Raw genomic sequence first — 27,838 nt, forward strand, 5'->3', positions numbered from 1 at the left:
GGTTACTTGTGTCTTGATGAAGAGGGAGGGGTGCTGCTAATGGGGTTAGCATAGCCTCACCCTCAGGATATCTGAGAGGGAAACCATTGGCTTCTGGCCTGAACAAACTGGATACCACACAGAATGGTGCATCTTTCTATCCATTGCACTGATCTGACAGTTGTGAGGGAGGCATTGGAAGTGACTGCCATGGCTCAGGATTTTATGTCATCTAGCTTCAGTGTGTGAAATGTGTATTCTGGGGCTTTCCGTTTTCTTCTCAAGAACATATTGCTGATCTTACTTGCAGTCCTTCTAGTGTCACTCTCTTAGTGTCCCCATCAGGATTCTAGGAGTCTTGGCGTGCTCTAAACAACTGTTCTCAGATGAAGTTCCTGGCCTACCCACTTGGAGTCTGTAGGTGAAGGGGTTGGCAAAGGCCTATGCATGGCTATTTGACTTACTGATGCCTGCCTTGCAGTGCAATAAAGTTGTCATATAGGAGTGTTACAGCTCCTGGCCTGGCAACCAGTGTTTCCTCTAGCCCTATCTCTCTCCAGTTCTAGTTATTCTTCGGATGCTCTGGATTTTGAGACTGAGCACAGGTTGGAACCTGTATTTGACTCTCCAAGGATGTCCCGCCGCAGCTTGCGCCTGGTCACAACAACAGCAACGTATAGCAGTGGGGACAGCCAGGCTGTTGACACCCACATCAGCACCAGTAGGGCCACCCCCTCCAAGGAGAAAGAAACCAGGTAAGCACCATGTGGCTTGTCCTCACAGCTGTCAAAGCAATTCCAATTTCCTTGGAATTATGTGTGCACACACATGTTTATGCGCAGATCTGTCCTGTGAGCTGACTGAAATTGTCCTGGAGTGCTCAAGGTATCTGTTGTCTTCCCAAGAATGGAGCTGATACACTAATGTGCATGAGGTGGCAATGTGGATGAACTTGTTATGGTCATAGGCATAAGCTACCTCATCCTGGGATAGGCTGGCCTACCCAAATGTGGAGGGGTGGAGTCTTGCTGGGTCGGCAGCTGCAGTGCTGCTGATCTGTCACAGCCAACTCAAGCCTGTCTGACTTTTGTGAGCTATGTGTACCTATGCATATTCTGTTGGACTGCCTAGTATATTTTGTCTCTCTACCTTCCATGCTTAGTCTTCACTGTAGCCAATGGCAAAAGTTCTCACCATCTATGCCTTTCTGAGACACTGAATAGGAGTGGCACTTTGTTTTTGCTTTTCAAGACAGTGTAACAGTCCTGGCTTTGCTGGAACTTGCTTTATAGTCCAGGCTGACCTCAAACTCATAGAGAGCCACCTGCCTCTCTAGTTCTGGGATTAAGGGTTCTGGCAGAAGTGATAACCTTTAGTTTATTTTGCTCAGGTAAAAACTGCATTACCTTCAAGGGGGCATGAGATTGCTGGCACCTTGTCTACACTGCATGGGGCCCTATGGTAGTGTGCCTCACCCTGAGACTTGCAGGCTGTCACACAAAATGTCAGATGACTATTAAGTTGTAGCACAGCTTACTGTGGGGCCACCCTGTGCTGAGGTGCCCAGAAGCTACAGTCCCCCGGACAAGAGAGCAGGCTTTTGACTGTGCTGTATATTTTTTTTTTCATTAACCATGGAGTGAGGGGGTGCAAAGGGAGAGGGGGGGCAAGAGAGCAAGAGAAAAGAGAGGGGATGAGAGAGCAAGAGAGCAGAGAGAGCAAAAAAAGACTGTACTGTATATATATATATATATAATATTTAGATTTTATTTATTTATTATGTATACAACATTCTGCTTCCATGTATATCTGCACACCAGCGGAGGGCACCAGATCTCATTACGGATGGTTGTGAGCCACCATGTGGTTGCTGGGAATTGAACTGCCCTTGGAAGAGCAGTCAGTGCTCTTAACCTCCGAGCCATCTCTCCAGCCCGACTGTACTGTACATTAACGCTGCCTTTCACCACACCAGTTTTCTGGAGGTGGTGGTTTGGTGCTTTGGCCTGTGTGTACCTACTTACATCACTTATACAAGATGCATACAGGACATTTGGATTTTTGTTGTATTTGTTTGTTTGTTTTGAAGCAAAGTCTCACTGGCCAGGGCTAACTGGAACTCAGAGAGTTCTGCCTAGCTCTGTCTCCTGATTGCTGGCATTAAAGACATGTGCCACCACATTCAGCTGTCATTTGTTTTTGGGTTCCTTGTGTTGTATGATACGAATATAGACAGAAGTTCCTTCAGTTAACCACTGCCTCTTGCTGTGCTTGGCAACTACTTGTAGAAGCAGTAGGTCTGCTAGTGTGTGTACTGTTACTTGTTCAGAAAAAGGAGTGGTGTGGTTGGACGTATAAGCTGTAGCATTTGTTTTAACTTTTAAGTCATTTTTTATTTTTCAGGTTATTTCAAGTTCAAGCCAATATTGGATTGTTGGCTCCAGATTAGTCTGAAATTATTTTGTGTTTACAGTTTTAGAACAAGTTCTTGGACTCCAGCTAAATTTCTTTTTTTAGATTAATGGATGTTTAGATTACAGCAAACAAGGCATAAGAAAATAACTAGTCTTAAAATGCTGAGTGTGTTCTCTGGCACAAATTTTGTGTGGTAAAGTGGAATGATTCGCTGGGCAGTGATGGTGCTCGCCTTTAATCCCAGCACTCAGGAGGCAGAGGTAGACAGATCTCTGTGAGTTTGAGGCCAGCCTGGTCTACAGGGCAAGTTCCAGGACAGCCAGAGCTAAACAATGAAACCCTGTCTCAAAAAAAAAAAAAAAAAAGGTGAGTTTATATTTTCTAAGGAAAGTCTAAAAAGACATTTCTTACTTCTTTGTAGGACAGTCAAACAGCGCAGAAGTACAAGCAAGCCAGCTTTTAGTATCAACCACCTGTCAGGGAAGGGAGTGTCCTCCAGCGCCAGCCATGACATCTCTTGCAGCCTGAGGAGTGCCACGACACTGCGGCATCCTGTGCTAGATGAGTCTCTGATTCGTGAGCAGACCAAAGTGGACCACTTCTGGGGTTAGTAACTAGAGACTCAGACATCCTCATCCCCAGCATGGCTGTGTCTATAGTTGTTCTGGGAGGGGCAGAGGCTGGCCTACGATTGATTTGCCACCAGTGAGGTTAGGCTCTTTGCAGGCTCCTGGCGGGGCATGTGGATACTGCCTTCATCTGCTACCTCAGTGGCTTAGGTGAGGTGTGATTTTTTTTTTTTTTTAATTGCTCACTGATTAAGTGAGCAGGCAGCAATCCTATGGCCGTTCTCAATATAGGACACTTAAATGTGGCATATAATTCCTGGTATATTCTAGAAAACTGTGAAGCAACTAGACAGTAAAGATATTTCTGAGTCATTAGAAAATACTTGTTATAAGCTGGACATGGCTGTATATTCCTATAATCCACACTTCCAGAATGTGGAGGTAGGAGAATCAGGAGCTCAAGCCAGTCCTAAGATACATAGTGAGTTCAAGGTCAACCTGAGCTCCATAAGACCCCTTCTAAAACAAAAGACTTGTTGTAAAGCAATCAATACTGGCAAGAGGCTATGCCCCGACTCAGATACAGAGCCATCTACACCTTTGAGGTGACCTGTGCCATGTCACCAAGGCCGAGCACACAGATACAGGTCCTCTGCTAAGAGCCACAAAGCTGCCTGCTGAGTTCAGCTTATGTTCTGAAGTCCTGAGCGCTTGGTTTGGGATGTCTCTGCTTTGCTCAGCCATGGAATAGTCTCAGGCCCAGGGCCATGCGTGCTGTAAGTTAAAAGCCTAGAGGCTCCACATAGCTGGCTAGTTCTTCCCTCTTGTCTGTCCTTGTGGCCCAGAATGTGCTGGAATGCAGGGCTCTTCCCATGCCACTGCCTTTGGGTGACAGGAGGTTCAGCATTTTAAGAACAGACCCCAACAATTATACAGAATAGCACTGGCCTGTCACCTGGCACAGTTGTGGTGGGCATTGGTTGTATTTCACAGAGTAATGTTTGTGTGTGTGCATGTGTGTTTCAGGTCTTGACGATGATGGCGACCTTAAAGGTAATTACTTTGGTACTTTGTATACTTTTCAAACCAGAAGCCATAGCTGGGTAATCTGCAGAGAATGATCAATAGCTTTCGTTTGCCTTTTGAAAATCTCAGGTGGAAATAAAACTGCCACTCAGGGAAACGGTGAACTGGCAGCAGAGGTGACAGCCAGCAATGGATACACCTGTCGTGACTGCAGGATGCTCTCAGCGCGCACTGATGCACTCACAGCCCACCCTGCTACCCATGGGACCACCTCAAGGGTTTACTCCAGAGATAGGACTCTAAAGCACCGTAAGTCTCCTCCTGCTATAGTTAGTAAAAGGGTCTGCTCAGCTCTTCGTGCTCTTGTAAATATTGACTGTGGGGCAGGGATATGGCTCATGGTATAGTGCTTATCCAGCATGGGCAAGACTGTGCTCCATCCCCAGCGCAGGCCTTGGTGTCTTGCACTGTTTCCTGTATAGAGTTGAACTCAGAATTATTCTTGCAGAGTTAGATAGACCCAAATTAGCTCTGTCCTACTTGTCCCTTCCCAGCCTGTGGTTCTGTGGTTAGTATTTTTGTACCTAAAAGTAGTTCAGATTTGGTAAATTTGGACTTGACATGAACAAAAGAAAGAAAGTTCCTACTTCTGTGGCTTCCAACTTGGGTGCTTTTTTGTGTCACTCTAGTGCAGCCCAAATGCCCCGGTGGCTGTAGTACCAGAAGTCAATGCTGCCCAGAGTGGGGTCTCTGGTGTGATGGTATAAGACAGGGTGCTCTGGGAGGGTAACTTGACATGCATCTAGACATGACATGGGTGGTGCCAGCATCCTGACCTCTTACTTGATACAGAGGTCATCACAAGTAGCTGAGCAGGCAGGTTGTTTTGGACTGCCCAGACTTCCTCCTGGACCACATTAAGAGTGACCACAGACTCTTCTGTCTTCCAGGCATGATGCTGGGCCTTCCTCACTATGAGTGCCAGGAAGGCCCAGAGCAGCACTGAGAATTCAGTCAGTCCTTATTGCTCGTGTTCAGTTTCTCCTGTTTCCATAGTCCTATTCTTTTGTCTAAGGCTTTGTCTGCTGTGGTGTTGTCAGCACTTTAACATTAATATCACAAAGTAAGAATTATAGAAAGGGAAGGGAGAGGTGGCTGGACCAAGTGGCACTGCTTTTCCTCATCTTATCTGTGAGTGTGAGGGCCACAGTGAGCTTGGTGCCTCACTCTGACCTTGCATTACAGAGTTCTCATTGGGCCAGGGCTCATCTCTGATGCTCCAAACCAACAGCTGCTTTTGCACAGCTGAGCCTCTGATGCTTGCTGGCAGGGCAAGGCTGGGGCCGTACAGGTATCATCCTTACCATACTGCCCTGGAGTTTTGCTGCACTTTGCCAGTCAGCACCAGGTGGTGCTGGAGTGTGCATTTTACCTCAGAACTCCAGTAGTTTCTGCGTAATGAACCAACATTTGTAACAGAAGGACCAACTACCAGCTGTCTGCAGGTGAAGTGTGCCACCCAGCAGTTTAACCTATATACTGAGCCATGCAGCTGTGCCTGGGTGTCTGTGCTTAGCCATAGCCCAGGCTGTGCAGTGTAAGAGTTTGTATGCTAAATGAGATTGTTTTGATGCCTGTGCTGTGTGTTGTTTCAATGTAAATATATCCTTCTGGCTGCCTTTGATAAAGGTTGGCCTGCCTTGCTCTCCCTTGCAGCAGATACGGGTCCCTTCCCTTCTTTTACTCTTTGGTCCTGGGGATTGAGCCCAAGGCCTTACACATGCCAAACACATGCTTTGCCCCCTGCCTTCAGCCTTGTGACCCTCCTATTCTTGCCAACTCAACATTTTTCTTTTGCTCACATCTTGCCATTGTGATGAGTGATTATCTAGGAAACGGACATGCATGCCTCTAGCTAAACCTCTGTAGATCCTCTAGCCTGTGAGGGGCATGTGCACAGGCAGCTGTGGAGCCCCTTGATTTTTGGGGCTAACTGCTCAGGTTTGTGATTTTTGCAGTACAACATTCCAGTTGGAAAATAGCCCCTTCACTATCCTTTTGAAAAAAAAAAAATTCAAGCATAATAAGGTTTATTATTATTTCATGTGTATGAATGTATTATTTTATGTGTATGGGTGTTTTGCCTGTATATATGTTTGTGCACCATGTGTGTACAGTGTCCTGCAGAGGTCAAAGGAGTTTGAATCCCCTGACACTGGAATTATGGCTGGCTGTGAGCTGCCATGTGGGTACTGGGAACTGTTCTGGATCCTCTGGAAGGGCTCCTTCCTGCCGAGCTGTCTCTCTAGCCCTCTTCTGAAAAATTTAAAGCTCTAGTGTTTACTTTCAAATCGTGCCACCCAGACTTCACTGATTCACACTGGCCTCCTACTCAAGCTCTGAACATGCTAAGCATTTCTGGGCTTGGGAGTAAATGGAAGAAGTACTTCATGGGCCTTGGGTCTCCCAACACTCCACAGATGTCTATGGAATGGACCCACTTTACTCCATACTCCATGAAGAAACTTTTCCAAGAACAGTTTTCCAAGACCATAAAGACATGGCTTTTGGGGCTTCCCTCCACATGCTAGGCTCACAGAAAAGGCCTTCCAGAGCCCAGCCATGGTGAGAGCCAGGGCGCCTTCACTGTGTGCATCTATGGTAACGCATCCTCACAGGGGGAGACCTGCAGTTCTCACCCACTGTGCCAGAGCCTGAGTCCTTGCTTGTGGAGAGGCCATTACTGCGCTTCTTCTACATCCGACTGGCTCACTGGCAGATGCCCTTCTCAGGCGTTCTCTTTCTAGGTGCCCAGTTTAAAAATGCTTTGCTACTTGGCTTTTTTGAAAATAACAGTTTGGCCATCTGGTTCATTGGGTGAGCAAGTCTGTGGGAAGAAATGACGTGTGTTCATGGTTTTCTACTAGGCGGTGCATCCTTTTACCTGGATAGGACTCTGTGGCTGGCCAAGTACACCTCCTCGTCCTTTGCATCATTCCTAGTTCAACTTTTTCAAGTGGTTTTAATGAAGCTCAGTTTTGAATCAGAAACTTACAAATTGAAAGGCTATGAATCCAGAGCTTATGAATCACAAAGCTATGAGACAAAGAGCCATGGGTCCGAAGGTACTTGAATACTTTTTCTCCTTTCTCCACCGAATCATGCTTTCAAGGTGGAGGAAGCCCTGCTTCTTCTGAGGCTCTTCACCGTGTCTCCATGCTGCTCTCTTGTGGCTGCTTTCTGTGGGTCTTCTTCCTGTGGGAGCTTGTCAAGTGTTGTCAAGTGTTGGTGGTACCCATGTGCAAGTTTGGCGCCCTGAAAACTGGTCAGGATTTAGGTTTTAGAAGTTTATTAAGTGTATAGGTACTCCTGGAGATCAGAGGACAATTTTGTGAAGTTGTTTTTCTTCTTCAGACTCAAATGGCAAGTACTTTATCTACTGAGCCATCTCACTGGCACAAATTTAATATTTTTAAAGTAAAAAGTTCATTTTTTTTCAAAAAGTAGGGGTGGGGGCTTGGAGGGCTCTCTCAGCACTTAAGAGTGCTTGTTACTCCTGTGGAGAACCTAAATTGGGTTCCCAGCATCTTCATTGGAGGCTTATATCCTCTTGTAACTCCAGTACCAAGGGATCTGACATACTCTTCTGGCCTTTGGATGCACCTGCACAAGTGTGTCTATTACCCCCCCCCACACACACACACACATACAGACAATCACACATAGTTAAAAATAAAATAAAAAGTCAATGAACTCAACTTTTGATTTTTGCTTATTAAGCAAAACCAGTTCATTTGCATGCTGTTTAGAATCACTTCAGAAACCTTTTAGGCAAGCCAGTCTTCAGCTGTCATTGCACATTAACAGCCTAGAGCTTTCTGATCTTCCTGTTGACCATGCTCCCCTATGTGGTGGGAGCCATCAGCATCTCTGATACTCCTGGGCCATGGTTTCTGGTCAGCTGGCTTTATAGGGCATCTGGCACTCAAGCTGGCTGTGAGCGTTCTCAGCCCCTTCTGCATGTGTTGCAGCCCATCTTGGTCACTGTGGGAGAATGACTGCCGGAGAACTTTCCAGAGTGGACGGGGAGTCCCTGTGTGAGTACGGCTTCCTCTTTCAAGGTGGTGCTGCTCTTGGAGGGTCCCAGCCCCATTGTAATAACGGGGCTCCATTCATACAGAATGAACAGCCCACCCTAGCTTATTGCTTCACTGGCCAACATGGCTAGTCTGGCTGCCAGAAGCCCTCAGTACTGGAAATGAATATCCCCAGACCGTGCCTGCTGTGGTTTAGGGTGATAGTTTCCTAACTTCTTGAACATTTTGTGCAATATTCTGATTGAAGTTTGCATATTAACCTGTCACTCCACTCCTTGTCACCACACCACAGGTGATGACTGTAAGGGGAAGAAGCACCTTGAGACACACACAGTCACCCACTCGCAACTGCTCCAGCTGCACAGGGTGGCAGGGGCCATGGGGCGCCTCTGCACCTACACAGGTTATGCCTTGTACATTGTTGTGTTTGTTTGTTTGTTTTTGTCAAAAGTGATTCTGTGTTTGTTTGGTTCATTTGCGATGCCAGTGTCAGAAAGCACTATAGAAAGTGACAGAAGAACAATTGTGGTTTATAATATAGAGAACCAGCTGAGTGTGTCATTGTAGTGCTGGGATGCCAGCACTCTAGGAGCTGAGGCAGGAGGACTGTGTACTCAAGGCCAGCCTAGTCTATGTGGTGAGACCCTGTCTCAATAGCAGTAGTGAAAAAAGTACCACCTCTTGGAATCTCTTGGAATGCCCTAAAAAGAGAATCTCTTGGATGCTGTGAATTTATTTACCATGGGCTCACTGAGACTTGTGTTGGCACAAGCTCTTGCAGCCACTGTCCAGGCCCAGGAAGTACCTGTATAGGGTGTGTGCCTTCCAGGCCACGCCTATAACTTTCCAGATACCTTTTAGGTATACATGTAGGTCATCTATTTCTTTGTTATTTGTTTTGTTTTGTTTTGTTTTGGTTGTTTTTCAAGACAGGGTTTCTCTATGTATCAACCCTGGTTGTCCTGGAACTTGCTTTGTAGACCAGGCTGGCCTTGAACTCACAGATATCCACCTGCCTTTGCTTCCTGGGATTACAGGCATGGGTTTTGTTTGTTTTTTAAGTTGGGCTTCAGAAATAGTTGTGTCATCTGGAGACAGAAGCAGGAGAATCACACCACAAGTTTGTTCCAGACCAGCCAGAGCTATATAGTGAAATTCTATCTCAAAAGATTCTCCCACAAACAATTGTCTCATAGATATAATAAACACAAAGTAGTGTGCCATTTAAAAATCTGGGCTAGAGGGATGGCTCCATAGTTAAGACCATGGGCTGTTGCTCTTTCAGAGTTCCCAGCCCCTATCTTGTGGCTCACAACTGTCTCTGACTAGTTTGGGGGATCTAACACTCTCTTCTGGCCTTCACAGGCACCAGGCACACATGTGCACAGACATACATGCAGGCAAAACAGTTATACATGTAAAAGAAACACTTATTTTTAATTGTCTTAAGCCACACTCTCTTGTCATCTGCTATGTTGAGATAACTTAATGGTTACAGGGTTAACATGTAGATATCAAGTTAATGTCAGGGTAAGAGACAGCAATCACTCTTGAAAAAAATGGAGCAAAGTTGATTTTAAAAAAAAAACATGTGCTTGGTAACACATAACCTGTATCTCAGGAGGCTGAGATAGGAGGATTGATTGAGGCCAGCCTGACAACATATAAAGATTTGTCTCTAAAAATGGGGACCAGCAAGGGGAGGGGTAGGTTTTCTGTTCTATGTAATGAAATGTTGGGTGCCTGTTCATTTTGGTACTTGTCCAATGATGCCGTTGAACTTCAGTCATATTAAAAGACTGCCTTTTCCACTGTGAATTCTGCAGGCACCACTTACCTGCATTTATGAGCACTTTCTAGACCCTCTAATAAGATGTGGTGAAGAGGTACCCTGCCTCTCTGTGGGTGAGCTGAGCATGGTGGCATACACCTTTAATCCCAGAACTTGGGAACTTGAGATGTAGAAGGGAGTGGATCTCTTGTGAAGTTGAGGCTAACCTAGTCTACATAATGAGTTCTATGACAGCTAGAGCTAGCTACATGTGAGACCCTATATCAACATACTCCCCCCCCTCCCCAAACAAAACAAAACTTGGGAAGCTGGAAGTTTGTCATCTTTGGCTGTATGGTGAGTTCAAAACCAGGCTGGGATACAGGTGACCTTGTTTCAAAAACTATGTATGAGGAAGTCTAACTGAGGACGGCAACATTTTCTCAAGAAGATTTTCATATCCTCCTGGGATATAGGAGGGAGTTTGGGCAGAGTATACTGGCAGCCTTGCTCTCTTTACTGTCAGTGTATGCCTGCAGTCTGACAGTGCCCTCTGCCATGTCTTCTCTGCCACAGGTGACCTCTTGGTTCAAGCACTACACAGGACCAGAGCTGCTGGGTGGTCTGTGACCAAGGCCATGTGGTCGGTGCTCTGGCTGGCTGTCACTGCTCCAGGTGGTTATGTGGCTTCTGTGTTAGTGCTCTCACATTTGGGGCAGCCATAAGCAATGTGCAGGGTGAGGTTGGAGCTTCATGTTAGGTTTCCGATGTGACATGCTTGTCTCTGCTTCAGGTGCATGGCATACTGTTTATTACATGTTGGTTGTGTGGGCCTTAGTTCTCATGATACGTGGCTTGAGCTGCATGGCAATGGTACTTCCCCTTGTTTCATCCTGTGTGTCGCTGGTGTTGCTCACCATTCTCCTGCCCTAGTGACTAGTGTTATAGGGCCTCCAGCAAACCTGCCTGTGTCTTCCCAGAAACATCCATCTAGGAGCAGCTTCTAAAGCATGTTTCCTAAGAACACTTGCTCTCTTCTCTCCTAGGGAAGGCAGCCTCTGGAACCTTCTGGTGGCTAGGGAGTGGATGGTACCAATTTGTTACTTTGATTTCTTGGCTGAATGTGTTTCTTCTTACCAGGTAAGAAATGGTCAGTGTGAAGGTCTCATGTCAATATTGGGGGCTCCTTTTCATGGTCAGGATGCCATGTCAGCATTGGATGGAGCCTATGTTTGCATGGGGTGGTGAACAGCTGTTCTCTACCAATTGTAGGCATTTCTATAATGGCTCAAATACATTTGCTGTATCTGCATCAATACATTTTTGTATGTTTTACAAAGGACCTTCATATTTTTGTTTTTTAAATTAACAGAGGTTGAAAAGGCTGCTGCCATGGTTAAGCATCCAGCTGGAGGTCCCAATTCCTGCCCTAGTGCAGTTCTGTGGGCACCAGCTTACCACAGTGGGTGCTATCCCCAGGACTGGGCCTCGGGCTTTGGATCTTTCTGAGATAGCACCTCTCAGATTGCCAGCAAGCTGTGTATAAAGGGCCTCCTGTGGGTGTGGCCAAGCCTTGTAGATAAAAGTTTAGCAGGGTGTTTAGTGTATACACAAGGAAAGGCAGAATGGCACTCTGCCTCTGTCTTTGCAAAGTTAACGGTTTCCTTTCTATTCTTAGGTGCCTTCGAAATATTTGCAAAGTTTTTGTCTTGCTCCTCCCACTCCTACTTTTACTAGGTAAGATGTGGCATGGTGATGTTGGGAGGCCAGCACATGCCCCCAGGTGACTGGGTGGAAACAATATCTGAGTATGTTGGGGCTCCTGTACATGTGCACACAGCTGTCTTCTTGTTTCAGGTGCTGGCCTCTCTCTGTGGGGCCAGAGCAACTTCCTCTCACTCCTGCCAGTGCTGAACTGGACGACCATGCAGCCAGCACAGAGGGTGGACGATCCTGAGGGTGTGCACAGACCCGGCCCTGTTCCTCCCAGCCCACCTCTGAAGGTAACCAGCAAGAGAGGTCTTGATGGCACCACAAACGTGTGCTCCTTAGAGCTTTTCACACTACTTGTGACCTTGGACCATGCCTTAGGAGGGAATAATTTTGAGATAGGCTTTTACATTGTAGACTAGGCTGGCCTAGAACTCACAGAGATCTATCTGTCTTTGCCTCCCAAGTATTGGGATTAAAGGCATGTACCATGCATGGCCCTAAAATTATAAAAACACAAAATAACACCAAGTTTTATAGCTTTTCAGATGTTCTAAAATAGTTCAAATAATGCAGAATTATGTATTCCTTGCTCAGCTATGAATATGAATGAATAGCATTTCTTACTTTGTACAACATGAAAGCAGAAAGAGAGAGCTACAGCCTAGTACTGGAGTGTCCCTTTGTTTTTGACTTCAGTCTCCTGGTTTCATCTCAGGTTGACTATGAGGCTTCCCAGTGGCCTCGGGAGAGTGATGTGGGACAGAAGGTAGCCTCTTTGAGTGCGCAGTGCCACAACCATGATGAGAGACTTGCAGAGCTGACGTTCCTGCTTCAAAAACTCCAGATGCGGGTAGACCAAGTGGATGATGGCAGGGAAGGGCTGTCACTGTGGGTCAAGGATGTGGTTGGACAGCATCTGCAGGAGATGGGCACCACAGAACCACTCAGTGCTAAGGTAAGACCCAGAAACTCCTTCGGTACTCTGTGTGCACAACATTGCTCACAGCCTAAATGGTGACTCTTATCTGTACACTTCTTGTCACTGTGATAAAACACCTCATGGCACAAATGAGGCAGAGAGGCAGGGACCAGGACAAGATCTGCCCTTTGGGCACATCCCTGATGCCATATTACCTCCAGCAAAGCCCTTCATCTGTGGCCTACTCTGTGGGTAGGGTGGAGCCCTCCTGGTCCAGCAATCTGGTGATCTCAGTGATTGATCCCACCAGGCTGAGGACCAAGCCTTCAATATAAGCCTTTTGAGGTGACACATTCTATCTATAGTATAACACAAATAAAAAGATCCTTTTTCTTTTGGTGTGGTACTAGGGATGGAATTAATCAGCGCCTTGTGAATGCTAGGTCAGTGCTTATACTTAGCCCATGCTTGATGCTTTAGTTGATTATGGCCTCACTGAGCCCCAAAAGGTTGGGCTAGAACTCAGAATCTTCCTGCCTTAGCCTCCTGAAGGCCTGGGTGATAGCCCTGTACCACCATGCTAATCACCTGAATAAGTAACCTAATTGAATGATGGGACCTGATTGTGAATAGTGCTTCTAGATGTTGCCAGTGAGTGTGGACATAACATGTGTGGGTAAGAAATGGTAGAGGGGAATGAGTGTGCCCTGGGTCTTTATCCACAGGGGTTTTATTTTAGAACTGTGAAGATCACAGTACCCAGTGGTTCTGTGAGTGGCAATGACTTGCTTTAGTTCTTATATAGAGGTCACAAAACAAACTGTATGATTTCTCTCGAGTTTGAGACCTCCAGCCAGAGAGGGATGGGTGTGGCTAGGGGACAAAACCTCTAAAGATGCTGTGCTACCCTGTAACTGCAGTAAGAATTACTGGCCTGCCCTGATGACATGTGTGTACTGCTGAGCTGTTCCTTCTGTACTTTCATTGTCAGACTGACTTAATGACTTTCCACCATGAGCATCAAGTGCGTCTCTCGAACTTGGAAGATATTCTTAGAAAACTGACAGAAAAATCTGAGGTATTTATTCTTTTACTGTGCTTTGTTTGTTGTGTTTTGCTTGATGTGTGCACGTGTGGGAGTGCATGCATGGAGACAGAGGAGGGCATCAGGGACCTCTTCCTCTGCCTTTTTCCTTTGAGAAAAGGTCTTTTCACTGAGCTGCCTTTCTCTGCCCCTCACAGCACTGGGCTTGCTGATGTGCACAGACACACTCAGCTTTTTACATGAATGCTGGGGTTTTGAACTCAAGTCCTTACCCTTGCACAACAAATGCTTTTACCCATTGAACCCTCTCCCCAGCTGTGAGGCATTTGTTCTTATAATTGGAGTGCGACCCCCCCCCACAAAAGCAAACTCTGCCAGTATGCATGCCTCGGGGGGGGTGGGGGGGTGGGGGGTGGTGTTCTTGTGCCTGACTATGGGGATGGAACCCAGGGCCTCTCACTTGCTAGGTAAGAACACATGCATGTCACAGTGCATGTGGAAATCAGAGGGCAGCTTATCAGAGTCATTTCTCACCTTTCACTCTGTGGGGCCTGCACTGAACTCTGATCTTCAAAATTAGCACAAGTGCCTTCTCCCACTGAGCCCTTTGACGATCCCCCAAACCAGTTTTTTAATAAAGATCAACTGGCAGCCAATATTCCCCAAAGCTGTAGGCAGGGGCTACGTTGTTCAAGGTCTTGCTTTTGAGCTGTACAACTGGAAGGACTATGTCTTGTTTTGTTTTCTGGGCATTTCAACTCTATTGCTTAAACTGCTTGACCTATGAGCCTGATAAAACAGAGGTGGCTGTTCTGGCTTCAAAAATCCAGCCACATGTTGCTCATGAATCCCTATGAGCCCTTCGCATCACTCAGCCTCCACCAAAAAAGCACACATAGAACATGCTTTGCATAAAATCACTGTGGGTAGCAGAGTCTCACTGTTGTGTGATGGTAAACTGGGTGTTTGATGTGGGTGGGTCTGCAGTACAGAACATGCCCAACTCTTGGGCAAGGCTTAGCATTCTTAGGGTACAGCATACAGCTAGACATGGCAGGTGCTTCTTTGCTCACTGAACTGAACTAAAACATTATTTTACTGAGCAGGGGTAAGCAGAATAGCCCTTAGTCTCTTGGGACCAGCTCCTACTTTCTGATTATTGGTGTCAGGAGAGTTCAGCTGATCAGAAAGAGGGGGCCTCAACTTGTCAGGAGACCCAGAATGCACTTGACATGAGTCAGGAGGAGCCCAGCTTTAGACACCTTGATGCCTTTGCCCAGACATTCAGAAGCTGAGACTCATCTTTCAATATGTGATGTTTTAAGTTACTGAGACATTTATGAACTCAGGGTGTAACTGTTTACAAAGTCTTCCCTGCTTCCTAGGCTATCCAGAAGGAGCTGGAAGAAAGCAAGCTGAGAGCAGGCAGGTAGGTGACCCCAGGAGCTCTGACTTTGTCTCCCATGGTACTCTGCTCGGATGGAGCATAGTGACTATTAACTGGCTATTTACTGGCTGCTAAAGTTCAAATTGTCACTTGCCACCTAAAATTACCAGTCTTTGGGTATCTTTTGGGGTATCAACGTGGGACTATGCAAGAGACAGGACCCTAAAGAACTTGGGAATGTCTTTTCTCAGGCAGTGTATAGATAGGCCCCTGCTTGGCCATGGGGAGCCTTGGGGGACTCCCTCTGCCAGGAGCTTCTGTCTGTTTCTGGTCTCATTGGTCTCATTGGTGTCTCAGAGCCCAGCCCAGCCTTGGGCTCAGCAACCATGCATCTTCTTGTGGCTGAAACTTTCTGTACCTGAAGCTGGTGGCCCTTGTGCCACTGCAAAGCCCTGGTCCCTCAGCAGTTATGCTTGTTCCCACTTCCTGACAGCTTTTTCCTTGTTCCTAGCACTGCATCTTCTTTGCACATTCTGGGTTTGTGTGTACTAATCTTTGTAGTTCCTGTGGTGGGTATGGCTGGAGAGCAGCTTTTGCTGGCTAATGGGCCAGCTGCATGTGGGGTAGGGTGGGCGGGAGTGTGTTGCACATTGCTCTTCCCAGGCCTGGTTTCAGTGAATGCTGACTTGGCATGTGAATGGATAGATCCAGAACATTTATCTGGAGAACCCTGTTTCAGCTGGGCTTGTTAGCATCCCTTGCAAAGCTCTGTGTTCATGGGTAGCTCAGAGCCCCTCCCCAAGGTCAGTCACTAATCATACCTGATCACATCTTCAGTTACACTGTCCATCCCATGAGCATGGAACTGCAGATTCGGCCTCAGGGCTGTGGATAGACATCAGCTCATTCCTGGTCTTACTTGTAATTTTGAGGACATAGAAATGCTGCTTTGTTTAGGGTTGAGGCCTCCTCTGAGTGGATCTGGGCCCTGACCCCTGTCCCCTCCCTGGTTGATGGCTTCCAGCAGGGCTGAAGAGCAGCCCCTCCTAGACCGTGTGCAACACCTAGAACTGGAGCTGAATCTGCTGAAGTCTCAGCTGTCAGACTGGCATCATCTGAGGACCAGCTGTGAGCAGGTAAGTGCTGGTGTTAGAAGACCTCTACCTGGAGAAAGCTCTCACCTGACTATGTCAAGATGTTTCTGAGTGGCTGCCTTCAAAACTTTTTTAAAAAATAGTTTATGTGTGTGTCTGCATATGCAGACAGATGCAGGGACATGAACAGACCAGAAGAAGCAATAAGCTGTCATTTCCCATCATTTTGAGCCCATTCCCTCAGAGGCAGGACCGCTTGTTGAGACTGGGTCTAATGTCTTGGCCTAAATGGAAACCCACAAGTCCTAGAAGTCTTTTGTCTGTTCCCTTCAGAGCTGAGGACAGGCATTTGTGGGAACATGGCTTGTTATGTGGCTATGGGATCTGTGTTCCTATCCTCATGAAAAGCTCTTCACCACTGAGCCATCTCTCCATTCCCACCTTTAAAAAAGTTATATTTTAAATTCATTTATTGTGTGTATGACTGTGCAAGCACATGTATGTCACAAGAATGTAAGAATGTGCTGGGTTATGGTGACATATGCCTTTAATCCCAGAATTCAGGAAGCAGAAGCAGTCAGACCTCTGAGTTCCAGGAACCCTGTATTGGAAAACAAAACAGAGGAATGTAAGAATGTGGAGGACAACTTGGAGAAGTTGTTTTTCTCCCTCCACCATGTGGGTCCTGAGGATCAAATTTAGGAGGTCAGGTCTAGTGGCAGGCATCTTTATTTACTGAGTCATATCTCTCTCATTATATTTTAAGATTTCATCAATTTTTGTGGTGCTGGGCATGAACCCAGAATCCAACACAGGCCATGCAAATGCTCTGACCAAACTGCACTCCATCCATACTTGGAGGTTGTAAATATTTTCAAGTCACACATTGATGACTCCTGATGAGTGTCCCAATCCCAACAGCATAGCATACTCACATCTGAGCTCACTGCATGACTCTTCCTGCTCACACAGTACAACTGACACATGTTGGGGGCGGGAGGGGAGAGAGAGAGAAAGAGAAGAGAGAGGAGGAGAGAGAGTGTGACCATCCACAGTAGGACCCAACTTTGCTTTGCCAGTTGCCCATCTATGTCATAATATATCACAGATATTGTATGGCCCACCATCCTTGGGTCTGTTGAGAATTACAGTTTGTTGACAGTCCTCATGAGCCACATTCAGACTATATATTAGAGAGTTGATTTGTGGCATGTCTGATAAATTAGTTATCTGTGTATAAAGAGCTTCCAGAGCAGGTAGGAGGAGAGATGGCGGGGACAACAAAGTACATGGGTAGGAATCTGTCTCCTGTTGCTGGTTAAAATACAAACTCCTCACTACATGTCCTTGGGTGCTGCCTAGTGGGCTGGCAGGCCTGCAGTCTTTGCTAGTATCATGCACTCTGGGGTATTGTTTTGTGGAAATGAGCAGAGATGGGCAGCGATCAGGTAGTCTTGGGGGACTGAGGAAGGATGAATGCATAGTGGGGCCATTTGTGGGGACAGAGAACAGGGTTGAATGTATGCAGCCCTGCTGGCTTTGTGGTAGGTGGATGCCTTTCTGTGCTTTGCCCTTGATTGTTTTCCATGGGAAACAAAAGAAGTTTGTATATAGTACATAGGGACCAAGTCAGCCTCCTGTCTGACTACACCTCAAGCTGTTTATAAGGAGCAGTGAGGACGGGGGCCTGCCCTCAGCTGTGGAGTTGTGTGGTGGGACTTGCTGAGTAGACTCAGTGGGAATCAGAAAACCCATATTCCCTTTCTGCGGTTCACTGGTAAATGACCTTCATGCAGCACTGTAGTCCATTCCTAATTGGTTTAGAAGGCTCCAGTGGTTTGGGAAGAATACTTAAATTTAATGTGAAGGGGACAGTTATGTCACAGTTGTGCCCTGTCTTGCAGAGATGTACTTCTGGGGTACCTGAGGCTGTGCTGGAGCAATTTGCTACTACAGTGCTTCACACTTACCCATTCTTTCCTCTGCCTCACCAGGCTGATGCCCGTATCCAGGAGACTGTGAGACTCATGTTCTCTGAGGATCAGCACAATGGCTCCCTCGAGTGGCTATTGCAGAAACTTTCTTCTCGGTTCGTGAGCAAGGATGAGCTGCAGGTGCTTTTGCATGACCTTGAGCTGAAAGTGCTGCAGAATATCACACACCATGTCACAGTGACAGGACAGGCCCCAACATCTGAGGCCATTGTGTCTGCCATGAGCGAGGCAGGAATTTCAGGAATTACGGAAGCGGTGAGTAAACAGACAGGGTCAGCCTCCACCATAGATACAGTAGTTACATGGGTGTCAGTGTTCTGAGAACACAATGTACTTAGCTTTGCCACAAATGATGTATTACCGCTGTTGTCACTTGGAAGCACTCCTTAGCTTTGCATTCACTGAATCCTTTTGTCCCAAGGGCACCTATGTACCAGTTTGTGGTTATACAGCTTCCAGCTGTACGAAGCTTCCCTTAGTTGCCACACCCCAGCCCTGAAGTACAGTCTTCCCTCCCACCCCACCCACATTGATGGTGACAGGGCCCAGGATGCCCTGGTTCTGGTACCTGCTGTGAAGTATCATGCCCTAATGTTGAGTGTCTGACCCCATCCCACCCATTTACTGGCCATGGCTGAAGTGTAGCATGCTTGTGTTCTCTAAGCATAAGTATACGAGGTACCCAGCCTTTGCTTGCATCATTTAACCCTCATTCTTCTTTCTTCTGTGTTACCAGCAAGCACACATCATTGTGAACAATGCTTTGAAACTGTATTCCCAAGACAAGACAGGGATGGTGGACTTTGCTCTGGAGTCTGGAGGTGAGTAACCAACAAAAGAGTCTAGCATGAGCATGAAAGACCAGGCTGGGAATTCAGGTGGGCCTACAGGACAATGTCACAACTCCCCTTGCCCCTCCCCCCAAGATAGGGTTTCTCTGTGTAGCTCTGGCTATCCTGGAGCTCCCTCTGTAGACCAGGCTGGCCTCAGACTCGGATTAAAGGTATATGCCTCCTCAGCAGCTACTGCCACACTTTTAGTATGACAATAGAGTATTACTCTGGATGAGGCCCAAGTGCTTATTCTTACTGAGAAGTTGCCCATTTGGATGTGTGTAAATTGGGCCCACATATTCACAGAGCACACCCAGGCTTAGCCCCAAGGGCTAGAACTGGGGGTTGGTTGCTGAGGCCAAGTGCACAGTAGGACAGGAGCTGCCTTGCTTCCACAAAAGCATGGTCCGCTGTGGTAGGGACTGTAGGGCCCTCACATGTGCAGTGGGTTTGGGATTGCACACCTGGATGAGGCCTTTGAACCTTTTCTGGAAATGTGAGAATGTGGACACCACTGGGAGGCATGAGGCATCTCAGAAGGCTCCACTACACAAGCCATGCATAAATGACTTTCTGAACTTCCAGAAATTAGGAACTGCAGGTAAGATGCAGACTGACCCCACCTCTTAAAGAATGAGGAGTATGATGGGCCTAATCCAGTAGAGACATTGTATTCCAACTTAAGCAGCCTGTGATATGGGAAGTCATGAGCCTGACTGCCATCACTGCTGGGCCATCATCACATCACCTGAATCTCAGTGTGACACAAGTCTACTATTTGGTGTGGGAACAGCCAGTTTTTTAAGGCTGGGTGAAGCCGGGTGTTGGTGGCACACGCCTTTAATTCCAACACTTGGGAGGCAGAGGCAGGCAGATCTCTGTGAGTTCAAGGCCAGCCTGGTCTACAGATCGAGTTCCAAGCTCCAAAACAATACAGAGAAACCCTGTCTCAAAAAAAGAAGAAGAAGAAAAAAAAAAAAACAGGCTGGGTGGAATTAGCAGGGTTGTTCACGATTCTCAGCTTCTCAAGGAGCCTCTGGTCTAAATGACTTAAAAACAAAAGACTGATTTTAGTTCAATATTGTGAAATGAAGTGACATCAGAAATTATATTTAGATTCAGAGGCATTGAATGACATTTTAGCCATGCTATTTGGGCTGGCAGCTGTCACTTGTTCTGGGGCCATGTTGGAGCTCTTGGATTTTTGTCACCAGCTTAAATCCCCCAAGGCCCCAAGAGGTTGCACCAACAGTTGTTCTTAAACTAGGGAGAGGATATTTAAGAAGTTGGCCAGTGTCCAGGAGCTTAGGTCTTCATCTGCAGCCTCAAAGCCATGTTGTCTGCCTGTTTTAGTATCCTCTGCGCCCCCTGCCCCCGCATGTCAGAAACAGCACTGAAGTTTGACTGAAATATGTGGATTGCATCTGCTCTGTTTATTTTATGTTTTGACTGCAAATATGTATGTGTGTACTGTGTACTATATACCTGGTGCTTAGAGATCAGAAGAGGGCATCAGGTCCCCTGGAACTGGAATTATGAATGGTTATGAGCCACCATGTGGGTGCTGGGAACAGAACCCGGGTCCTCTACAAGAGCAACAAGTACTTTTTAACTACTGAGCCATCTCTCCAGCACTGACTTCTCAGTTATTTCTTGTTAGCATTAATGTCCTTATCTGTCTGCTCCACTGAAAGGGCAGAATGATTGTCCCCACACTAGTTACTCCTGCTCCCAGTGCTTTTTGGCTAGTGGGCATTTGTCACAACAGTCCTTCCTGTTAGGTAGTCTCTGTGAGCTACCTGCCTCTAACACCAGTGCTTGTGGGACTCTTTATCACCCTTACTTAGGAAAATATGAACATAGCTGTGAGAGCCACTGCCCCTAGTATTCGCATACTCAGACACTGTTGTGAAGGGGTAAAATGAACTGATGTGAAAGACAACCACATATGTGGATTTTAGACATAGAGTAAGGGATTACCAGCCTACAGTCCACACTGCCAGAGAAACTAGTAAACAAGGAGAACCCTAAAAGAGACAAACTTTGTCCCCTGGAGAAGGGGAAAGGGTCATGATCCCCTAAGCAAATTGAGAGCATGGGAAGAGGGGGGAGGGAGCTAAGAGAATGAGAAGGGAGGAAGAGGAAGGATGCAGAGGTCATGAGGGAGCAGAAAGGTTGAGTCAGGTATAAATTAGAAGAAAGGATATGCCATAGGTAGGGTTGGGAGAAGGAAACTGGGATTGCCATGTAAATCAATCTTGTTTGTAATTCAAAAAACAACAACAACAACAAACGTTTTGAGTGTTCAAGTGGCCATTGGGGGTTGCTGAGCTAAGACAAGAGGAAAGAGGATGCTGGGTGTTTGCACTGTGAGGTTGAGGCTATGCTGAGTTCTTGAGGTATGCTCAGCCTGATCCCAGTACATGTGCCAGTCCCAGAGGCATGGAGATGATAATGATGATATGTGTTATTCTTTAGAATTTATGGGTATGAGTGGTTTTCCCTGCATGTATGTCTTTCTGTAGTGTGTCTGGTGTCCATGGAGGTCAGAAGAGAATAGTTGGATCCCCTGGAACTGGAGTTATAGATAGTTGTGAGCCACCATGTAGGTACTGGGAACTCTATCCAAGTCAGTTAGTGCTCTTAACCACAGAGCCATCTACTAATTTTTGTGTTTTTATGTGTTGGTTAAAAAATGCAGGGGATGGGAAAGTGGCTCAGTAGTTAAGTGTGGACTAGAATTTGAATCTGAAAACCCACATAAATTCTGGATAAGCATAGCAGCCCTATAATTTCATTGGTTGGAAGGCAGAGACAAGATGCCTAGAACAAGTGAGATTAGCCAAAACCTGTGAATTCTGCGTCCAGTTGAAAGATTCTGCCTTGATAAATAAGGTAGTGGGCAACCTAAGACTGCCATTGTCAACCTTAGGCCTCTAACCCATGCCTGGACTCACACAGATGAAAAGAATGTTTAACAAAAAATATAGGGCTGACGTCAGAGTTCAAGGTTGTTTTTACAAGTAAAGCAGGTGCTGTTTAAAAGCACTTTGGTGGGGAGTGCTCGCAGCTGGAGAGATGGCACAGTGATTAAGACCATTGGCTGCTCTCCCAGAGGACCCAGATTCAATTCCCAGCATCCACATGGCAGCTCACAATTGTCTGTAACTCCAGTTCCAGGGGGTCTTGCACCCTCACACAGATATACATGCATGTGAAAGTAAATAAATCTTAAAAAAAAAAAAAAAAAAAAAAAAAAGTACTGTTGGCCTCTGGCTGTCACTTCTAGCATGTTGCCATAAGGTGTCACACAAGTGTCCCTGTGTTCCAGGTGGCAGCATCCTGAGTACTCGGTGCTCCGAGACCTATGAGACCAAGACGGCACTGCTGAGCCTGTTTGGGATCCCACTGTGGTACTTCTCACAGTCACCTCGTGTGGTGATCCAGGTGAGCTGCTGTTCACAGGGCCTTTGCACCTAAGGCCACTCTGCATTTTCAGCCCCTCATGAAGGTAAAACAGACACACAGGATTGGTATGACCCTAGTCCTCTGTGCGCAGCCTTGCTTGGGCCCTCGGTCATACTTTCAAATTCACCTCTGGATGTGCCATGTGCCATGTAGCCTCTCCATCCAATCTGAGACCCAGGTGGTGTGAGGCTGCCTGTTTCCACTGTGAGACTGTACAGAGAGAGGAGCTAGAAGGGAGCAGCATAGGAGGGCTCCAGGGACAATCCTGGTTGTTTCCTTCCTGTATTGTCATGAGCCCTAGCAGACTGGGAGTAACCCCCATGTCCCCTGCCTGGGGCATTGGCCCATGTCTGCACTGCTGTTTCCCTGTAGCTTGCTTCCGAGGTGAAAGGAAAAATTTGAGTGGTCAGATACACTCACCTACTTGAACATGCTTCCGTGTGTTCACATTTTGAAGCAATTTCCAGCATTTTTCTGTGAAGTACCCAGTGAGTCTGTCTTTGTCATGTGTACATAGGCCCAGCCTTTGAAAATTCAGTAAATAGAGTATTGCCAGCAGACCTGAGAGTGAGGCCCCTAGTACAGGAGCCCACCCTGTTTCCAGAGGGTCTTCTAGCCCAGTCTGGACTCCAGCTCCCTATAATTACAGAGGACCTTGAATCCTAGGAATCTCCCCATCTGTAGCTCGGTGTCCACAATCATCTGTAGTCTAAAAGTTAAATGGGGAATTCCCCAAATTCAGGAAGGTATGTCATAATGTATGACAATGAAAGAATATTGTACCAATGTACCAAGGTTTGGAACTGGGGAAAACTAAGACGTCTGTCACCTTGAAATGTGTCTGTCGAGCAGTGTTGATAGAGGTGACTTTGTAGCCCTGGTAGTTATAACTGCGAGCTGGTCTAAAGTGCTCCCTGCCCTGGGTTTTGAGGCTTAACTGGCAGACACTGGGTTTTTGTGTGTTCCATTCACCTGGACATAGGCAGTGTTGTAATTTTTGAGGGTTTTCTTTTGTTTTTTTTTCCCTCAAAAACTGGGAAGATGAGATTTTCATCTGTGCCCATGGAGAGTCAGAGGGCATCATAGGTGTGCCTGATAAACAGTGTGATATAGACAGGCCTCTGTACTGTCCACTCCACATGCACTTTCATGGAAGAATAGTTTCATGGGCACATAGGTACACTTGGACATCTCAGCTATCAACCCCTCTGCTTTTCCTGGAATTCAGTAGTCCTATGATCCAGACTTGACTCTGGTGACAAGCCCTGTCCTGAGTCACCTGAGACTTAAGTGGCTCAATACCAAAGGCCACCTTGGATAGACAATGCACAGATCTTAGCTGTTTTCCAAGATACTGTGCAGAGCCACCTCCTCTCAGGATCACCTACATTTTTTGGTGATTGAGGCTTCGGGGGAGAAGCAACATGTTGCCCCTGCACTCAAGGCTGCTGCCTTTGCAGCTTTGGTTTCCTTGGCTGTGAGACTCAGAGTCAGGGAGAGTGAATTGAACACACAGAGGCTTCTGGTTTGCTCATGATGTTTTGTGAAATCACTTTGGTTCTTATAATGCTTGAACGTGTCCCAGCTTGAGTTGTACTATTTTCTTTCCCTAGCCTGACATCTACCCAGGGAATTGCTGGGCATTCAAAGGCTCCCAGGGGTACCTGGTAGTGCGGTTGTCCATGAAGATCTACCCAACCACATTCACCATGGAGCACATTCCAAAGACGCTGTCACCCACTGGTAACATCTCCAGTGCCCCCAGAGACTTCGCAGTCTATGTGAGTGTACCATTGCTAGGAGTCTTGGAAACAACCTTCTCCTTTCCACCCTTAGAGATGTTTCATTTATCCAGAGGCTAATGTTCTGAGTGGATTTCCTGGGCAGCCCTTGACCCTTCTAAGTTAGCATCAGTGGAATGCAGTGGTAGCATGACAGTGTGTTTGCTGTCAGTTCATGTGCCCTGATAACAGATCAAGTTAGACACATTTGACTTTGAAGGATTGTATTCATTACCTTCATCTGTCCAGTTACACTCTGACAACTGTGATGTATTGAAGTGAAAAATGCTAAAAGATAATGTTCATTTTCCTTTTGCATTGTTCGGGATAGAACCCAGGGGCTCTACCATGGAGCCATGCCTGCAGTTCCTCACGGGGGGGGGGGGGTGTTGGTAAAGGCTCTGCTAACTGAACTACAGCACCAGCGCTTGAGACATGGTTTTGTTGTATATTCTCCTGTGGGCACAGTTAAGGCCCTTTAGCAGTTGTGCACTCCCTCCCCCCTCTCATCTCTCTGTGTCTCTTTCTGCCATGTTGCTTCCTTGTAGCTTCTAGAATTCACCACCTTTCTTACATGTCACTGTCACAGAGTCCCATTGTTACTCTCCCCTTTTGTAGTTTAACATCTGCTCATTGCCTGGGAAGCCCTTTCCCATTATAAAGTCCTTTATATTTCCTCTAATATAGAACCCATCATTTTAAGCACATCTAAATGACATATGGTACCCTCAGAGATGGTCACTCTTGCTCATCCCCACAACCATCTATCCCCAGAACTTTCTATACTTCCCACTTTGCTCTAATCCACCTACTGCTCACATCCTGCTTATGTCCCTTACTTAGGGCACTTAGAATCTACACAAGAGTTCTCATGAGGGCATCTGGGCTTTAGGGGTGCTGAGTATGATTGTGGCCATCTTGAGCTGGCCCTCCTGTGTGGCTGTGTGCAACCTAATGGGAGTGACCACACCTGCTCTTGGATAATTATAGAAAGCCAATGTCAATGTACCCCTCCAGGGAGAGCCTCAGCAGGCCTCTCAGGGGAAATGGCTATCTGTCACTCAGGGCAGCAGGGCTGGAGTAGTGATTCTTGTTACTTCTGCTATAACGCATTATTATTGCAGGGACTGGAAACGGAGTATCAGGAAGAGGGGCAGCCTCTGGGACGGTTCACCTATAACCAGGAAGGGGACTCACTCCAGATGTTCCACACACTGGTAAGTACAAGGATCCTGTCTCTCTCATTCATGCCTCGGTGGAGCCAGGCATGTGACTAGAGTGGTGAGGATCAGCCATTGCCCAGCTCTGTGCCTCAGTAAAAGGCCAAACAGGCAACCAGCCTGTGCTGTCACCATTTGTGCCTCGAGTCCCAACAACTTGCAAGGCTCTTTTGGGGATATGACTACATCTTATCACATATCCCACAGGGACAAGATATCTGTCTGGGGTGGGGGTGGGAGTCTGACTGCTAATGCAAAAATAACTTATTCCCTCAACTTCAGGAAAGACCTGACCAAGCCTTCCAGATAGTAGAGCTTCGGGTCCTGTCCAACTGGGGTCACCCTGAGTACACCTGCCTCTACCGCTTCCGAGTCCATGGAGAACCTGCCCAGTAGAAGACTCCAGCCTTGTACATGTCTGTATATACCAAGATGCCATAACACTGGAGCCCTTTGGGGAAGAGACCACGTAAGCATAGGAACCTGCCACCCTTCAATAAATGTGCGATGGCCATGAGGACACGTTGAGTCCTCTGAGTCTGGCAGGCTCTATGGATTCATTTGAATGTATGGTTCTTAGACACTTCCTTTGGTTTGGGGATTTGCTTCAATACATAAAGTCAAAAAGAAAAACTGGCAGGTTCCAGGCTCCTGAAACGTAGAACCCGAAAGCTCTGCTCTGGCTGTCCTGGATGTCAGGAAGGCAAGTCCCATCTGATAAACCTACACATTTCTTTCAGGGAAAACTTGCTCCATCTTCATCTGATCCTCTCCAGGTTCCCTGGTGGGGAGAAGCTGGGTGCGTCCTGGGCTGTCTGCTCTTAGCTGGGACTCCTACCATTCCCCAGAAGCATAGTTCAGGCTTTGCTGAGGACATGACCCAAAAGGCAATGGGGGTACATGCACTTACAAATGGCACTCTTGGGTCTCAGCTGGGCCATTTTTGACTGGATTCGCTCATAGTATGGACAGGCACCTCTTGAGCTGTCACCCTCTGGTGTCCTTGAGCTGTGGCAGGCTTTGCTGAAGGGGGAACACTAAGGTGCCACCCTATCAGGTGGTGCTGAAGACTGTCACTTTTGGTCTTTCCCACAGCAGCACTTTCTGCTGCTCTTGGATTTGCCTCTGCACCATTATTGGCCCTTTTCACCTGACTCAAGTTTGGTTTTAATTAATATTTAATATTTAGACTATTTTGTGAGCAGACTTTATAACTGATACATCATCTGGACACTTGAAATGTTCAGATGTTTTACATAAAGAATTGTTAAGTTTCATTGGTTAGATAGTCTTGGCAGAACACAAGCTCACCCGCTGGGGCTTGGAGTTGGGATTTAGTGCATGTTGCAGGCAGTCTTTGAGACAGTGGCCCGTAGCAGCACATCCCACTCCGTAGGGTTAGAGCCACTGCCTACGTGGCCAGGTTGGGTGATGTGCACACATTTTTACATACTGCAAGTTACACGAAAAAGCAGAATTTCCTATATTAAACTAAATTTGGGACTTGGGGGTGGAGATATTTTGAATATTTATTTTTAAAGATGCAAGATAGGACTTTGTGCAATGTATTTTTGTAAATGCTTTTCAGAACATTTGTCTTTGGTAGTACTTCTACTGCCACCAAATTAAGATGCTATTGAGATGTTTAAATAAAAGAGTTATAATTTTTAAAAGTGCATGTGCTATTTCAAGTGATAATAAAAGTGTGTGTCTCCTTTCTCAGCTTGTCTTATCTCTGCCCATGTGGGTGGGGAGGGGTTGCTAGGCTGTGTGCTCTTGAGAGCTTCTGCTAAGTCCTGTAGGCACTCCAGCTGTCCTCCAGAACCTCCATCTTCTTCCTGCTTAGGGGAGTTTGCTCACAGTCAGTCCAGCTTAAAAGGGGATGGGCACAAGGCCCTGGGTCTCATCTTCCAGAGCACCATGCCATCACAGCCTGCCAAATACATTTTGGAGCATTTGCCATACCCTTTAGCAGCTCTGTTTTCCACTATGTGTACAGAAGTGTCACACTGATTTAAGTGTCTTCAGTTCATAGGCATTCCTGTTTTAGTGTGTCCCCCCACCCTTTAGTTTTTCAAGACAGGGTTTCTTTTGTGTAACCCTGGCTGTCCAGGAACTCACTCTGTAGACCAGGCTGGCCTTAAACTCAGAAATCACTTGCCTCTGCCTCCTGAATGCTGAGATTAAAGACGTGTATCACCACTGCCAGACTGTTTTCTCTTACAGAGGAGTTCTCTTACCAGGGCTTTGCTCTCCTGACTTGGATACCTGCTGTCAATTGGAAGTCTAAAAATATTAGAGAATTTCAGCCAGAAGTGGTGGTGTACTTCCAGCACTCAGGAGGCAGAGGCAGGGTGGATCACTGAGTTCAAGTCCAGCCTGGTCTACATAGCAAGTTACAGGGCAGCCAGCTAGAGCAAAATAATAGACCCTGTCTGGGGAACAATTCCAGGAAGAATTTATGACAAACTGTACCACTCCATCCTATCCAGACAAGTTATCCCCTGGTAGCACACTCATGCTGTGT

General features: G+C 46.7%; 1 protein-coding gene across 10 annotated transcripts in view; it reads left to right on the top strand.

Annotated features, from left to right (window-relative positions):
- Positions 1-27,033, top strand: part of Sun1 (Sad1 and UNC84 domain containing 1) — a 47,800-nt gene extending 20,767 nt beyond the window's left edge. For 3 of the 10 annotated variants that reach the window (XM_027413465.2, XM_035444777.1, XM_027413459.2), the window contains exons 3-23: positions 540-734; positions 2,816-3,000; positions 3,990-4,016; positions 4,119-4,298; positions 6,917-7,114; positions 8,021-8,086; positions 8,379-8,489; positions 10,434-10,532; positions 10,904-10,997; positions 11,536-11,594; positions 11,715-11,860; positions 12,286-12,525; positions 13,481-13,567; positions 14,920-14,963; positions 15,946-16,057; positions 18,010-18,264; positions 18,746-18,830; positions 22,174-22,289; positions 23,924-24,091; positions 25,216-25,308; positions 25,594-27,033. In XM_027413465.2, coding sequence (XP_027269266.1) covers positions 540-734; positions 2,816-3,000; positions 3,990-4,016; positions 4,119-4,298; positions 6,917-7,114; positions 8,021-8,086; positions 8,379-8,489; positions 10,434-10,532; positions 10,904-10,997; positions 11,536-11,594; positions 11,715-11,860; positions 12,286-12,525; positions 13,481-13,567; positions 14,920-14,963; positions 15,946-16,057; positions 18,010-18,264; positions 18,746-18,830; positions 22,174-22,289; positions 23,924-24,091; positions 25,216-25,308; positions 25,594-25,707 — 2,674 coding nt within the window. In that variant the 3' untranslated portion in view covers positions 25,708-27,033. The remainder of the gene's footprint in view (positions 1-539; positions 735-2,815; positions 3,001-3,989; positions 4,017-4,118; positions 4,299-6,916; positions 7,115-8,020; positions 8,087-8,378; positions 8,490-10,433; positions 10,533-10,903; positions 10,998-11,535; positions 11,595-11,714; positions 11,861-12,285; positions 12,526-13,480; positions 13,568-14,919; positions 14,964-15,945; positions 16,058-18,009; positions 18,265-18,745; positions 18,831-22,173; positions 22,290-23,923; positions 24,092-25,215; positions 25,309-25,593) is intronic. The other 7 variants (XM_027413457.2, XM_027413458.2, XM_027413460.2 and 4 more) reach the window with 7 other exon arrangements.
- The last annotated feature ends 805 nt before the right edge of the window (positions 27,034-27,838 follow it).

This window comes from Cricetulus griseus, chromosome 4 (assembly GCF_003668045.3).
Source record: "Cricetulus griseus strain 17A/GY chromosome 4, alternate assembly CriGri-PICRH-1.0, whole genome shotgun sequence".
NCBI lineage: Eukaryota > Metazoa > Chordata > Mammalia > Rodentia > Cricetidae > Cricetulus > Cricetulus griseus.